The sequence below is a fragment of the Microcaecilia unicolor genome, chromosome 9 (genome assembly GCF_901765095.1).
Source record: "Microcaecilia unicolor chromosome 9, aMicUni1.1, whole genome shotgun sequence".
In the NCBI taxonomy this organism is placed as follows: domain Eukaryota; kingdom Metazoa; phylum Chordata; class Amphibia; order Gymnophiona; family Siphonopidae; genus Microcaecilia; species Microcaecilia unicolor.
The window spans coordinates 48,660,255-48,676,848 of NC_044039.1; the positions used below are offsets into that span (position 1 = coordinate 48,660,255).

Below are 16,594 nucleotides of genomic sequence, written 5' to 3' on the forward strand. Positions count from 1 at the left end.
TATCGAAGCACATTCCCAAGTATTCCAGCATCTGGGAGGGCGTAAGGCTGCACTTTGGGAAGTTGATCATCCAACCAAGCAATTGAAGCAACCCGACCACTCTGTCGGTTGCCCGTCGACTCTACTCGAAAGACACCCGCACAATCCAGTCATCTAGATAAGGATGAACTTGAATCCCTTCCTTTCTGAGATAGACCGCCACTACAATAAGGACCTTGGAAAAAGTCCGAGGTGCTGTGGCTAGGCCGAAGGGCATCGCTTTGAATTGAAAATGATGACCGAGCACTGCAAAGCGAAGAAAACGTCTGTGGGGAGGCCAAATTGGAATGTGTAAATAGGCCTCTTTGAAATTGAGAGACGTCAAAAACTCTCCTGGCTGTACCGCTACGATCACTGAGCGGAGGGTTTCCATGCGGAAATGCTGAACCCGTAAGGACCTGTTGATGCACTTGAGATCAAGGACATCCGCCATTCGCTGCTGGATCTTCTGATCCAGGTCCAAGACACGCAGCCTTGAGAGTCTGCACATCACGATACCCTGAGCAGATACTCGGGATGCGGCATCAAAAGTGTCATAAGCTCCCCTGGGCAGGAATTTGCGACACGCCTTCTGCTGCCTGACCACCTGGTGAAAAGGTTCAGCAAGCTTCGGAGGGAGAGCTTCTACTAAACTGGACAGTTGCCTCACCAAGTTCCATAAGTGAATGCTCGTGTACAGCTGGTATGTTTGGATCTTGGTGGCGATAATTCCAGCCTGATACGTATGTCTCCCAAAAGAATCCAAGGTTCTAGACTCTCTGCCCGGGGGCGCCGAGGCATAGTCTCTAGTACTCTTGGCTCTTCTGAAAGCAGAGTCCACCACCATAGAATCGTGAGGAAGTTGGGCCTTCACCATCACAGGCTCACCATGGACTCTGTACTGGGACTCGGACTTCTTGTTGACAACTGAATTAGAGAGAGGGCAAGACCAATTCCGCAACATGGCTTTCCTGAGCGTATTGTGCAGGGGGGCCGTTGCAACCTCTGCAGGTGGAGAAGGATAATCCAGGAACTCGAGCATCTCAGCCCTGGGCTCATCCACAACCTCCATGGGAAATGGAATGTCCTTAGACATTTCCCGCACAAAAGAGGAAAAAGCAAGACTCTCAGGTGGAGACTGTCTGACTTCAATAAGTGGAGTAAGATCAGAAGGAAGCCCACAGGAGTCTTCCTCTGAAAAATACCTGGGGTCTTCTTCCTCTCCCCATGAACGCTCCTCTTCGGTATCGGACAGAAGCTCTCGAAGAGCAGCCCGAACCCGAGCCTGTCTCAACTTCGAGGGTCGACGTCCTCGTGGGGGATGTCGAGAAGTCGACCCCTGCCTGGACTGCAGCGAAGCTTCCTCCACCGACGTCGAGGGAGAGTCGACCCGGGTGGCAACCGGCTCTGGTACCACAAGCGGTACCGAGGGCGGGGACCTCCTCACAGGAGATGGGCCAGATGCCGTCTCAGCAATAGGAATGGGAGGCGCAAGCACCTCCGGTACCGAAGCAGATGGACGGAGCAGTCCTTCCAGAATTTCTGGAAGAATGGCCCGGAGATGCTTATCAAGACCTGCCATCGAAAATTACTGGGGGGCCGGTGCAGGAGTCGGTGGCAGAATCTGAGAGGGGCTCGAGAGCCGGTACCAGGCTGCCGGACAACCGACGCATCGGCACGTCCTGAATGGAGGGTGAGCGGTCCTCCCGGTGCCGACACTTCTCGGGTGCCGACTCCCTCGGCTCCCCGGAGCTCTCAGTACCGTGTCTGGAAGGAGATCGATGGCGATGCTTCTTAGCCTTCGCCCAACGCCCGTCATCGACACTCCTCGGTACTGATGAGGACGTGGAATCCTCACGCCTCCTCGGGGCCGGGTCCAACTCAGGTCGGTCCCGGGTGGCCTGCATAGCAGTAGGCCTCGAGACGGGTGGAGACCCGCTCGATGCCTCGCTGCTCCCAGCTCGAAGTGGTCTCTCAGCAGCCATTACCTGGACTCTCAGTGCTGCTTCCGTCGACGACGACGTCCTCGGTACCGATGTCGATGCCGACGTCGAAGGACCAGACCGATCTAGAAAAAGCTTCTCACGCTGAGCATCTCGAGCCACCTGGGTCTTTTTCTTCATCAATTTACACAGCATACAAGCATCTGGAAGATGATCGAGCCCGAGGCACTGGAGACACCACGCGTGAGGGTCGGTACACGAGATGGTCCGGTTGCAGCGAGTACAGCGTTTGAAGCCACTGGGAGTCCTAGATGACATGGGCAGGAAAATAGCGCCCGCGAAATCAAACGACTCGATTGTGCCAGACAAAAATGCACAAAAAAGGGAAAAAAGACGTGGCCGAGCGACCTAAGGACGGCCGCAACGAAAAAGAAAGGAAACTTGAAAGAAATGAGGAAAACTAAAAAATTAAGAAAAATAATTATTTTTTTATTTTTTTAATTTCGAAAACTAAAGTAAAAATAATTTGAAAAGGGGCGCGATAAACGCGGAAAAAAACACGAACTCCTGGGCAAAAGAAGAGGTGCAGAGAAAAAAAACACTACCCCTTTGCAGTGCGGAGAAAAAGAAACTGAGGGAAGCGCGCGGGTGTCGCGGGCAGGAAGTCACTCGCGCATGTGCGGTGTGTTGTCCCCATGCACGCCACGCCGCTTCTAGAACTTTTGAAAGTTTTTGTTTTGACTTCCGGTCTCCTGGGCCGTCGCGGACGACGACCCATGCGTGATGATGTCCAGCCTGTTTGTCCTCGGAGAACCTCCATCCGTCGGATGTTACCCTGGTCCACTCCACCACGAATAGGGAGAGCCTGCCCCCAATAACTGACTGGAGATGGACCAGGCCCCCATCATTGGGCGGACCTGGCTGCGGGCTGGTTTCTGTTACTGGAAAGGCCCGCCTGTCACCTCGAAAGGGCTGAGGTCTCTGAGAAGACCTTGTTCTCTGAAAAGAGGCCCCGCAACCTGGACGGTAATGACATGTATCCCTAAACGTAGGTCTAGATCCTGCTGGTCGCACAAATTTGGACCTGTCCTCCGGGAGGCGCTGGCCCTTAGAGTCACCGAGGTCCTTCACAATCTGTTCTAGGTCTGTCCCAAACAAAAGCTTTCCCCTAAAAGGAAGACTTGCCAGCCGTGACTTAGAGGCCACGTCTGCAGCCCAATGTCGCAACCACAGCCAGCGACGCACGGTGACCACTAGGGTAGCCTCCTTCGCCGAAGCCCTCAAAAGATCATAAAGAAGATCCGCAAAGAAGGCTAAACCGGACTCTAAGGCCGGCAAAACAGCCACAAGGTCCTCTGGAAAGGAGGCTTTCTGTACCCACGATAAGCATGCCTCGCCGCATAGGAGCCACAAACTGAAGCTTGAAGGGAAAGGAGAGCTTCAAGCAAGTCTCCAACTTACGATCCTGAGGGTCCTTGAGCACCGTGCCACCCTCCACAGGGAGAGTGGCTTTCTTAGTGACCGCTGTGATTATTGAATCCACCGTAGGAACCTTCAGCAAGTCTAAGTCAGCAGCAGGCAGCGCGTAAAGACGCGACATAGCTCTAGCAACCTTAAGCCCACTGTCCAGCGTATCCCACTGCACTGAAATAAGGGTTTTCATGGCCTCATGCACATGAAAGGAATGAGGTGGGCATTTGCTGCCAGACATAATAGAGGGCACCGGACCTGTTCCCCCTGACGATTCAGGGAGTGAAATTGCCAAAACCTCAAAAGCCCTAATAATCAGGGAGGGAAGCTCTTCCTTGCGAAAAAGGCGGACAGCCATCGGGGTCATCCCCCTCCTCAGAAGGCAGGGTGACCTCACCTGCCAAATCCAATGAGGGACAGCTCGGAGACAAAACCGGGCCATCTGTGTCAGATAGCTCCTCGGGATCCAAAATCTCCACCCGGGGACATTTTGGCAGGAAAAACTGAGAGGCTGCCGCAACTGAAATTTGCTGAGGAAGAGACGGGGCTGCCCGAAGAGAAGCTCCTGACTTCTTCAGAAGAAAGGCATTGTGCATTAATAAAACAAAATCCGGGGAATAAGGAACTGAAAGGGACTCCCCTGCTCCCTCTAAATTGCTTTCCTCCATGGGAGCCTGTGCCACAGAAGCGTGCTGTGCCTCCTGTCAACCGCCACGTGCGGAGCTGGTCGCACCTGAGAGGAAAAAATGGCACCCGCCGACACGCGCTGCACTAACTGCCCCGAGGAAACCGCCAAAACTATCGCCTGCGTTTCCAACTCACCAGACGCCTGAGGGGAACCCCCGTCGCTCTGAACACCCGCTATGGGCTGACGGCAGTACAACTCACACTCCCCCGACACTGCTCTCCAGCCCCCACACCGGGAGCAGCGCTTAGCTGCTTCAGAAGGCACTGACAAGCTCCACAAACGCCTGCCCCTCAAACAGACTCGGCAGCCCATCTAGCTCCTCCGTATGATTAAACAAAAACAAAGTCTCTTAAAGAGACGCTTACCTTTTTTTTTTTACTCAGGAGAGAAAGGCAACACCCGATCAGGCCCACAGCCCCAAGCGACGGAGGAAAGGTAGGGGGAGACCAGGAGGGACCTGGCACCACCAGGTGTGCACCAGAAGCTACAAACAGCTACTCAACCCCTGACTGTGCTAAACTAGGCCCTAAGGACACCAGTAGCCAGATCAAACCAGAGCTGCACAGAGATGTCCCTCCACCTGCTAGAGAGAGAGAATGCTGAGGTTTACTTGGCTGCACAGGTCCACATATAGCAAACCTTGGAGCTTCTCTCTATCTCCACCTGCTGGTAGAGGGAAACAACCCACAACTCTCTCGATTGATCTGTGGGATGCTAGGGAACTAGCGCATTAATTCTTCTGAAGTCCTGTACCTTCCCATAAAAACATGACAGACTTGGTAGTTCTTGTGAATTGTCATCAGATCCATGTACAGCATGCCCCACAAGTCAACTACTCTTTAGAAAGCTTCCTTGCCCAGTTCCCATTCTTCAGAGTCCAATGTGTTCCTACTGAGTAGGCTGGCCTGAATGTTTTCTATTCCCATTATGTGAAATACCAGACATTCTGCTCCACTTCCTGAGCACCACTGCACTTCACTTTCCCCAACATTTGCTATCAACATGGCATCACCAACCTCTCTACTAGTGGTAGGAAGTATAGTACAGATATTACAGCTCTGGTTTCCAAACTGTTTATGGACCATGTAGTTTGTTCAAAGCCCCTAGGCTACCTGTCCACAGTAACGAAACATCTTGCACTAAATCTAAGGCAAATTTTAGCACTTACTTTTTCACTAAAGCATTTGAGGGCAACCAGGATTAGGCATTCATTTGGTTGTTCCAGTTCGATTCCTTTTTGTTGTTTATACTGTTATATCTTTAGTGTCATAATTTATGTCTGTACCCTTGTTTTATCTTGACTGAATTTTGTAAACAGCTTTGTTGTCAAATTCATGAAAGGAAGTATAGCAAATATATATAAACACAGCCCATGAGGCTCATGTCCAACATGACTGTAAGCCAACTGGGGTGGGGAAGGTGCTCAAAATCCATAACTTTTGTGAGATTTGCAAGGGTAGACCACCATATCAGGCTCTCCCTTACTAAGAGCTGCACAAGTCAATAAAAAATCCTGAATGAGATGCTTGTGAGCTCTCACTCAGAGTACTAGTTTTAGGGTGGTCTCCATCGAACCCAGCAGTAGAAGGTAATTCCAAACCCTGGAAGCTCTCTAAGAAACATTAGAATCTCAGCCAACAACTTAGATTATTACCTGCACCAAAGATTCACCCACCTTGTGAACCCCTCACCAACAGTATTCCAAGGACTGAGTAGGAATCAATTGGTCTTCTAGGAAGTGTATCACCCTACATGTAGCCTTTCAGCCTTCTGGTTCAATTTAGCTCTTATTTACCAATTACCTAGATACAGATTAACCACAATACCTACCCTGTGTAAAAAGGCCATAACTACCACCAGGTTCTTAGCACTGTGGCCAATCCGCACAGAAGCACTCTGAATTGAAAGTGCTTTCTCAGAGTGAATAACTGCAGTAATCTCCGATGGGAATACAATACACATTTAGAGATCTAGGAATGAAAAGCATTCTTTCCCTACTGCTGTGATAGAGTGAAGCGTTTGCCTTCATGCAGAAGCAAGGTAAATTGAAGACATTTGTTGGCTCCCTTGAGGATGAAAATAGGATTGAATGACCTTTTTTGAAATCACAAAATAGATGGTATACCGATTGTACTGGCAAGATCCAGACAACTGCCCAATCATAATGCCAGCTGCAGAAGCCTAAGAGAACACAGATAGCATGTTGATCCACTGATCCTCTGAGCAGGACTGGAACGATTGCTTCTAGCCTTTCTAGAGTACCATTCACCACCATCCTTTTGGGGCCTGGAAGTGGAAAGGCATGTTGCAAATTCCAGGCAGTACTCTGGAGTAGAAATGATGATGGTCCAGTCCTGGTAAAATTACTGCACATAGCCACCCAAAAGACTTACCCTGGAGGAAATAAGCCTGTCACAGGGAGGGTAAAGAAAAGCAGAGACTAATTCTAGGTGCTCCTCTAATAACAACAGACTGGATCCTCCCTCCCTCACCTCACCTCATTCTTCTGCTTTTTCCCAGAAGACTTTGGTTTGAACTTACAGTAAGTAGAACAACCAGAAAATATCAAAAGTAGGAGGGGGTGGAAATGGGAGTTAAATGGGTGGCTTTTAGTAGTGTTGTGATGGTTAAGGCAGGTGTAGGCCTTTGAAGGATTGGACACTGTTCTTTCTGTTGTCATTTTCTTTAAATCTAGGAGATAAGCTATGAGCCATGTTGTATACATGGAGAATTGGATGTTACCTACTAATTATCTTTCCTTGAGTCTCTCCAGACCAATCCAGACACCTGGGTAATACTCACTCCTGCCAGCAGAACCTGTGTAGCCCACAGACAGCCAGTATTTCCATAAACCAAGAGTACAACTAATTCCCCATCAAAACCAAGGGACAACAAACATATAAGCACTAAATTCCTTATCAACTCAAGATACTGTAGCTCAAGAAAATGAAACCTAGCAGATAAGAGGTCCTCGTCCCTAAATCTGCATAGAATCTTTACTAACTCCCTTATTCAAATATGGATGAGTTCTGGACTGTTCTGGAGAGATTCAAGATCATTAGCAGGTAAGATCTAATTTCTCCTCTCTCACTGTTTCTCCAGAACAGTCAAGACACCTTAGAAAGTACCATGGCAGTGCATAATGAGGGAAGGACTAAGACAAACATTCCATCAGTATACTTTCTTGGTGGAGGAGTGGCCTAGTGGTTAGGGTGGTGGACTTTGGTCCTGGGGAACTGAGTTCGATTCCCGGCACAGGCAGCTCCTTGTGACTCTGGGCAAGTCACTTAACCCTCCATTGCCTGCCGCATTGAGCCTGCCATGAGTGGGAAAGCACGGGGTACAAATGTAACAAAAATAAAAAAAATAAAGTATACTCACCCCAAACACAGCAACCTGATGAGCCTGCTCATCCAGCCTGTCACACAAAAGAATGCTAAGTAGCCACTCTACAAATTTTCTGAGGAAGCACTAAACCATGTTCTACCCAAGAGGAAGCTTCTCCTCTAGTAGAATGAGCTTTCAGGGCAGAGGACACAGCATACAGCCCTCTTTTTAAGTTACTGGGTAGAGACTAGCCATAGAGTGCAGCAGCAGCCAAAAAAGCAAACAGGCTAGGAATTATTAGAAAAGGGATGATGAATAAGACCAAAAATACTATAATGCCTCTGTATCACTCCATGGTGCGACCTCACCTTGAGTACTACGTTCAGTTCTGGTCGCCGTATCTCAAAAAAAGACACAGTAGTATTAGAAAAGAGCAACCAACATGATAAAGGAGATAGAACTCCTCTCGTATGAGGAAAGGCTAAAGAGGCTAGGGCTCTTCAGTTTGGAAAAGAGACGAATGAGGGGAGATATGATTGAGGTCTACAAAATCCTGAGTGGTGTAGAATGAGTAGTAGTAAATCGATTTTTTTTACTCGTTCCAAAAGTACAAAGACTAGGGACACTCAAGAAAGTTACATAGAAATGCTTTTAAAACAAATAGGAGGAAACATTTTTTCACTCAACGAATAATTAAGCTCTGAAATTCTTTGCCAGAAGATGTAGCAACAGCAGTTAGCGTATCTGGGTTTAAAAAAGGTTTGGACAAGTTCTTGGAAAAAAAGCCCATACTCTGCTATTGAGACAGACATGGGGAAGAAACTGCTTGCTCTCGACTGGTAACATGGTATGTTGCCACGATTTGGGTTTCTGCCAGGTATTTGTGCCCTGGCTTGGCAACTGTTGGAAACAGGATACTGGGCTAGATGGACCATTGGTCTGACCCAGTATGGATGTTCTTATGTTCAGCTATTTTTTCACATGGTTTGTGCAGATTCCCATTCCAACAAATTAAGGGCCCTGTTGACAAAGGTGCGCTAGTGTTTTTAGCGCACGATATCCATGTAGACGCCCATAGAAATATTATGGGCATCTACACAGTGTGCGCTAAAAACACTAGCGCACCTTCGTAAAAAGAGCCCTAAGTACCTAACTGGAGTCTAAAACTGAGGGTTTCTGAACTGAAGCCTCGATAAACCTTAGGGTCTTGAAAGGAGCAAATAATTAATCAGAAACTCTTTTCCAACAAATTTAAAATTCTGTAAGCACCAAAGACGAACCAGAAGCTCATTTCTTCAGAAGAGAATTTCAGAAGGTACATCCCCTTAACATTCTGCTTTTTCTACAACAGTGGTTCTCAACCTGGTGTGAAACACAGACAGACCACGAATACGCATGTGATGCACATAAAACTACAATCTGCAGCTGAACAAAGGAAAGTGTCCAAATATTTTCCTGTAGCTAAAAATAATGCAAAAAAATAAGATATTATTAACAGAACCTAATTTTTTTTTAAATTGAAATCAAAATGGGTAATTTTAAACTCACGGAGGTCATCAGTTTTAAAGCCGCTGACAAATCAGACCCAAATATTCAATACCAGGACATGTCAGGGCACCAGCATTGAATATCTGGATCATCCACAGACCCGGACGTTATGCAGTGCTAGCTGGTATTCAGTGCCTGTACCTGCATACCTTACCACGCAAAGATAGGACCTCACAAAAAGCAGTTCTATCTACCCAGTGAGATATGCAGGCAGCAGCACCGAATATGGCCTGTGCTTGCATATCTGCTGGTTTTGTCCTGATTCTGCCCCCGGACTGCCATGGCACTAACCAGACAGTGCTGCGGCAGTCAAAAGGATAATCAGTAGCACTGTCCGGTTAAGTGCCACTGAATATCCCCTCCCAGCCTGGTGTTCAGGGTTTAAGCAGACCAGAGCTTCTCCTGCTTGCTTAAACCTTTTTGAGTAAGTACCCAAAGTTATTTTTTTTTCACAAAAACGTTAATCTTCATTTATGTCATCATTAATTAAATATCTGGGACTGGTGTGGTTCAATAAATAGCTAAATGGTAGATACATTCCCATTGTCACTATCAATTTTTTTTTAACATATTCTGGAGTCTAGCAGAACTAGGACAATTTGGACATATAAAAAAATATATATATTAAGATTCTATATCATCTCAGTTCCACCACAAAATCCATCCACTGCCAGATGCTTTATGAAATTAACACAAACAAGCTATTCAGAACTTCTGTAGTACCTTCTATACTAGGCCATCTCCTCCTTCTCTGCAGTCATCAATGGCAGTGACTATTGCCACAGGAGAGGAAGCAGCACCCTTCATTTATGGACCAGTCTGATAGCAATGATCACGGTCAAAAGGGAGAGAGCAAGATGCGGCATTTCCAGCTCAGGCTGATGGCAGCAGCGATTGTGGTGGCAGCACTACTGGATTCTGAGCCTACGATGCTCATTGCCAATGTATGTTGGGACAAAGGAGAAGCAAATTTTAAACATTTCCAACTTGGGCTGATAGCAACGAAGATCACTGCGGAAAGGCAGAAGCAGAAAAATACGGTAAAAGGGATTTCAAGTAAATAGCTCTGTGCTGCACTCTTCAGCCTGCAGGCACACCTGATTGTTAAGGAAAGCACATACTTGCTGTTTGTCAAATTTCTGGTGACAAACTTCCCAGCAACTGGTGACACACCGGTGTCCTGATACACTGGTTGAGAACCACTTTTCTAGATCTACTAAGGAAGATGCACAAGTTGTGGGTTACAGTTGTCCCCTGAAGTAGAAATCGAAAAAGAAAATCCAGACTACACTTACAATCTTTTAAATCTCTTATAAGCCCTGACTGGAAACAATGGATGTAAAACATGGAGGCAAAACTGCAAAAGATACTGGAAGCATTTAAGCGAAAGACACTAAGTAACTAGAAAACAAAACTGGAATAAATGAAGCTCATACTCCCAGAGATCCATCTGGTAAGAGCCCAAAGCTCCTTCACAGAGGCCTTTTTAAACTCACAAATATTTGTCTGCTGGTTCTCCAGCTCAGCTGGAAAAAAAAACACATTAGAATATAGTACTGAGAAAGGACATGCCAAAATGGATGCTTCATATCATTGATTAAGTGAAGAGCCACAAGTTTCCTCTGCCAGGGCAATATGGTCTCTCTGCTGTCCCCACAACAATTTACCGCTATTCACGGGCTTTCCCCAGAGATGGCAGCATTAGAAACCAGTACAACAGAAAATGTAGTCACCCGATGCAATGCGTCGGGTCCCATACCTGCCATACACCTTTTCGACTTCCCACTGGGGCTCACATAGCTTATACAACCACAAGTCTCGTCATGCATGGTAGCCGCTTCAGAAATTGAGGCTGGTGCTGCAACCTGCTCAGCTAGGAGAAACTACCCCATCTGTTCTAAAAGAAACTTGGCCAACTCCCCAAGCTCCCTCAGGGTTGCTAAAAGAAAAGGAAAGAGACTTAACATTACAGAACTGAACTTGTCCCTTGGTGGCCATTTTAACAATGCAGAACCTTTTCTTTCCACAGAAGAGCAGCAGGAGCTAACAAACATTCTTGTATGAAGCATACACTTGAAACTGTTGTCTCCCTTCAGATTTGGTATTCAATAATTAAATGAAGAGAAGGGTGAAGGGGGAAAATGGGGAGGAAGCTGACTCCTCTGAGCTATGCCCTATTCCCCCAAATATATAAACAGATTCTTCCTAGAGCTAAATTTTCTTAAAATAGTAATCTCTTGCTCCACTGGGTTCCAGGAGCTAATCTTTTCAAACAGTTCACAAGTTGCACAGTCTGTCTCACCAACTGCATGGAGACAGAGAAATGCTCAGCATTCTAAGGCTGCAAGTGCCATTAAGGGGCAAATCACACAGAACTACTTTGCTTCTGTTGGTCAATGGGTATAATCCACAGGTTCTGAACTGGTCTGGTATGGACAATAAGGAAGTGCACCACTAAGACATCCACCCTGGAGACACATCCTCTTCATCCAAGGAACTTCCCTGAGGTCCATCCAAGCTCCTGAGGAATCCTCCTTGGGATCATGAGACAGCTGGCCCTAGCGACAGTCTGTCCTTGAGATTCAATACAGTAGAAAGTCTAGGCCTCTTAGCCACTGAGGCCCCTTCCTATGCGCATAGCCACATTTGCTGCAGCTATAGTTCCCCCTCAGCAGAAACTCTTCTTCAAATAGATAGCCTATGCATAAGAAGGGCAAACTCTCAGCTGATTCATCCATGGGACCTAGAACTGGGGCACCTCCCCCTTGGCCCTATATACTCCCCAATGCAGACAGAATAGCGGTGGCTCCTGCCAAAATCGAGACCCAGACTTTTTATATTAAACATCTATCTTAGGCAGCCTCTCTCATGCCAAAGCCTAAGTGCCATCAGTGATCACGGAACCAGCCCTGAAAAATGCATTTGCACAGTATTCCTCATGTGAGCAGCACCAACTACCAAGCAGACCTCTGGAGTAGTGGCTGCCACAGGAAGTGAACGCTGGCCACACTCGCACTGTGCTGCCATGTGCCATGGTGAAACAATAGTCTCTGTTGACCTACCACTAGTGGGACTCGCTCCTTATAAACAGTTCTTACACTCTACTAAAGGACTCTCCCTCCAACACCCAAAAACTCCAAACTCTACTCACTGCCTCTGTCACCAAAACCTACTACTACTACTTATCATTTCTAAAGCGCTACTAGACGTACGCAGCGCTGTACACTTGAACATGAAGAGACAGTCCCTGCTTGACAGAGCTTACAATCTAATTAGGACAGACAAACAGGACAAACAAGAGATAAGGGAATATTAAAGTGAGGATGATAAAATAAGGGTTCTGAACAAGTGAATAAGGGTTAGGAGTTAAAAGCAGCATCAAAAAGGTGGGCATTTAGCTTAGATTTGAAGACGGCCAGAGATGGAGCTTGACGTACCGGCTCAGGAGGCCTATTCCAGGTATATGGTGCAGCAAGATAAAAGGAACGGAGTCTGGAGTTAGCAGTGGAGGAGAAGGGTGCAGATAAGAGAGATTTACCCAATGAACGGAGGTCCCGGGGAGGAATGTAGGGAGAGATGAGAGTGGAGAGGTATTGAGGAACTGCAGAGTGAATACACTTATATGTCAATAAGAGGAGTTTGAACTGTATGCGGAAACGGATAGGAAGCCAGTGAAGTGACTTGAGGAGAGGGCTAATATGAGCATAACGACACTGGCAGAATATTAGTCGTGCAGCAGAATTTTGTATAGACTGAAAAGGAGATAGATGGCTAAGTGGGAGACCTGTGAGAAGCAAGTTGCAATAGTCTAAGCGAGAGGTGATAAGAGTGTGTGGATGAGGGTTCTGGTAGTGTGCTCAGAAAGGGAAGGGGGAATTTTGCTGATATTATAGAGAAAGAAACGACAGGTTTTAGCAGTCTGCTGAATATGTGCAGAGGAGAGGGAGGAGTCGAAGATGACCCCAAGGTTACAACCTGATGAGACAGGAAGGATGAGAGTGTTATCCACAGAAATAGAGAATGGGGGAGGAGGAGAGGTTGGTTTTGGGGGAAAGATAAGAAGCTTAGTCTTGGTCATGTTTAGTTTCAGATGGCGATGAGACATCCAGGCAGCAATGTCAGACAGGCAGGCTGATACTTTGGCCTGGATTTTGGCTGAGATTTCTGGTGTGGAGAGGTAGATCTGGGAGTCATCAGCGTAAAGATGATACTGAAAACTATGGGATGAGATCAGAGTACCAAGGGAAGAAGTATAGATGGAGAAAAGAAGAGGTCCCAGGACAGATCCCTGAGGTACACCAACTGACAGTGGGATAGAAGTAGAGGATCCACTAGAATATACACTAAAGGTACGCTGGGAGAGACAAGAAGAAAACCAAAAAAGAACAGAGCCCTGAAATCCAAGTGAGGACAGCGTATCAAGGAGTAGGCTGTGATCAACAGTGTTAAAAGCAGCAGATAGATCGAGAAGGATGAGGAGAGAATAGAGACCTTTGGATCTGGCCAGGCACAGATCATTGGAGACTTTAGCAAGCGCTGTTTCAGTTGAATGAAAGGGGCGAAAGCCAGATTGAAGTGGATCAAGAATAGCTTGAGATGAAAGAAGGTCAAGGCAACGGCGGTGAACAGCACGTTCAAGTATCTTGGATAGGAAAGGGAGGAGGGAGATGGGGCGATAGTTGGAAGGACAGGTAGGGTCCAATGAAGATTTTTTAAGGAGTGGTGTGACTACGGCATGTTTGAAGGCATCAGGAACAGTCGCAGTGGACAGTGAAAGATTGAGGATACCTCTGTTAGAATGTATTACATGTATTACTCCATCAGCTCTGCTGTTCCTTGTTAGGCACTCAAGAACTCCCTCCCAGAAATAGGGAAGGGAGACTGAGACACGGGCAGCACAAAAGCAATGGTGGGGGTGGGGGGGGGGGGGGCAGACCAATCGGGTGGAGCACCCCAAGGCACTATGGAGCAGCCCAGAAGATCTTAGCCTGATAACCTTTTTCTTTTTTTTTAATCCTCCCAATACACTGCCAAGGAAATTCAAAATTACAATTTTCAAGGTAGTTTTCCTATCAACAGACTACTAGACCAGAACCAAGCAGAATAGCATATCTCATCTACCATCTGTTACAGACTGGAAAACATTGACTGGCTGTGGACTGTACAGAACCCTTTAAAAGAAAACAGCATAAATCTGTGGTTCAGGGTCTCCACCTGCTGGCAAGAGTGTGTACTACCCACATGTCTGGACTGATCTGGAAAGATAATAAGGAAAAAATAATAGTTGGCATTATATCTTTATGCTTCAACTCACTTTGAACAAGTGTCTGCTCACCCAGATTCTCGGACCCTATAAATTAAGTGCTGTTTATTCCAAGCTTTCCATCATCTGTTTATCCCTTCCATCATTATCACACAGTTACCTTATAAACCTTGATGCTTTATGATGAACTAACATGGCTGTTTCTAATTCATAGTAAAAATCAGCTTTGTTCTGGCCCTTCACGCAGCTTTCAATTCAGCCCATCCCACCATTAAATAAACTGACACCACTTTCACTGTATATTATTGCTAAGGAGGATCCCACCTCACCTTGGTTACATGTTCTTCCTCCAAATCTTCCTCGTCCTCTTCCAACCTATGATAGACCAGAAATCTATCAATATATCACTGAAGTGTGTATCTAGCTGTGAAGATTAAACCACCAGAAAACGTTCATTGATGATAAAGTAGCAAGTTAGAAATACAAAGGGCACTGTAAAGAAAGTAAGAACAAGAGAGGTAAAATCACCTTAAGAAAAAGAAGAGCTGAGAACAAAAGGCTCCTGGGAATTGTACTGCCAAGAGAAATTTGACTTAAAGCCAGTCAGGAGTAAGGAAAGAACTGAAAACATAATAGTGACTGGGGCATTTAGGTGAGATTAATAAAGGATTTAGGGAATGATGCTCAAGGCTGGGCACTAAAGCCCACAAAGCAAAACCCCATAACGCAACAACAGTGCAGAAAAATAGCTAAGCGATGCTCAAAGGAAATGTTATGTAAATAACATGAGCAGTTAATTTTGCACTAACAAACTGAAAGCAAGCACAGCTCTTGTGTACATGTCCAGACAAATCTGGAGGTATAAGCACACATCAGAGATGTTCTGCACTTTTAAATATAAGCCTTTCAAAATTGTTTTCACTTAAAATTTTTCGAATGCTTATATTTAAGTACAGAAAAACAGGTGCCGATGTGTGTGTTCACTTTCAGTTTTGCTCAGTCTCACGCACATGCTTGTTTCTCACTATTTTTATTTATTTATTTGTTGCATTTGTATCCCACATTTTCCCACCTCTTTGCAGGCTCAATGTGGCTTACAATACATCATGAATAGTGAGAATGCATGAGAAAGTATACATTTAGTAACAACAGAAAGATTTTGGGTAACATGATAATGATAAAACATGGTAGTGTTTTAGCAAGCAATCATAGTAAGAAATATTTAAGAAATATATAAGAGTTATATAGAAAATGTACATTTAGTAATAGCAAGAGAAAGAAAAAAAAACATGATAGTGGTTTGGCAAGCAAATATTGTAGGGGCAGTTCTGGATCTGTGTGCAGGAGTTCATATTTATTGATCACTGTTGTATGCCTTGTTGAAGAGATGGGTCTTCAGTAGACTTCAGAAGTTGGCTTGTTCATAGGTCGTTTTTAGGTTTTGCGGCAGCGCATTCCAGAATTGTGTGCTCAGGTAGGAAAAGGTTGATGCATGCGTTAGTTTGTATTTAAGGCCTTTACAATTTGGGAAGTGAAGATTAAGGAATGTACGGGATGATTTTTTAGCATTCCTGGGTGGTAAGTCTATCAGATCTGACATGTAGGCTGGTGAGTCTCCGTGAATGATTTTGTGAACTAGGGTGCATATTTTGAAAGTGATTCATTCTTTAAGTGGGAGCCAGTGCAGTTTTTCTCATAAGGGTTTAGCGCTTTCGTATTTTGTTTTATCGAATATGAGTCTAGCTGCAGTATTCTGACCTGTCTGGAGTTTCTTGATTATTTGCTCTTTACAGCCGGCGTAGAGTGCATTGCAGTAATCTAGATGACTAAGTACCATTGACTGTACCAGGTTGCGGAAGACGGTTCTTGTGAAGAAAGGTCTTACTCTTTTTAATTTCCACATTGAGTGGAACATCTTCTTGGTTGTATTTTTCGAGTGACTCTCAAGTGTTAGGTGTTGGTCAATGGTAACTCCAAGAATTTTTAGGGTGTCCGAAATTGGAAGGTTCAGTTTTGGTGTGTCAATGATGGTGAATTTGTTCGTGTTGTATTGCGAGGTGAGTACTAGGCATTGGGTTTTCTCTGCATTGAGTTTCAACTTGAATGTGTCCGCCCATGTGTGCATGATGTGTAGGCTTTGGTTGATGTCATTGGAGATTTCCTTTAGTTCTTGTTTAAATGGAATATAGATCGTTACGTCGTCCGCGTATATGTATGGGTTAAGGTTTTGGTTTGATAGTAGTTTCGCCAAGGGTATCATCATTAAGTTGAATAAAGTCGGTGAGAGGGGGGATCCCTGTGGAACTCCACATTCAGGTATCCATGTAGCTGATGTGG

At 45.8% G+C, this 16,594-nt stretch overlaps 1 protein-coding gene across 1 annotated transcript in view; it reads right to left on the minus strand.

Moving 5' to 3' along the window:
- LOC115477495 (putative ATP-dependent RNA helicase DDX11-like protein 8) overlaps positions 1-16,594 on the minus strand; it is a 348,371-nt gene that overhangs the window by 213,986 nt on the left and 117,791 nt on the right. The window contains 1 exon segment of the mRNA XM_030214406.1: positions 14,587-14,632. Coding sequence (XP_030070266.1) covers positions 14,587-14,632 — 46 coding nt within the window.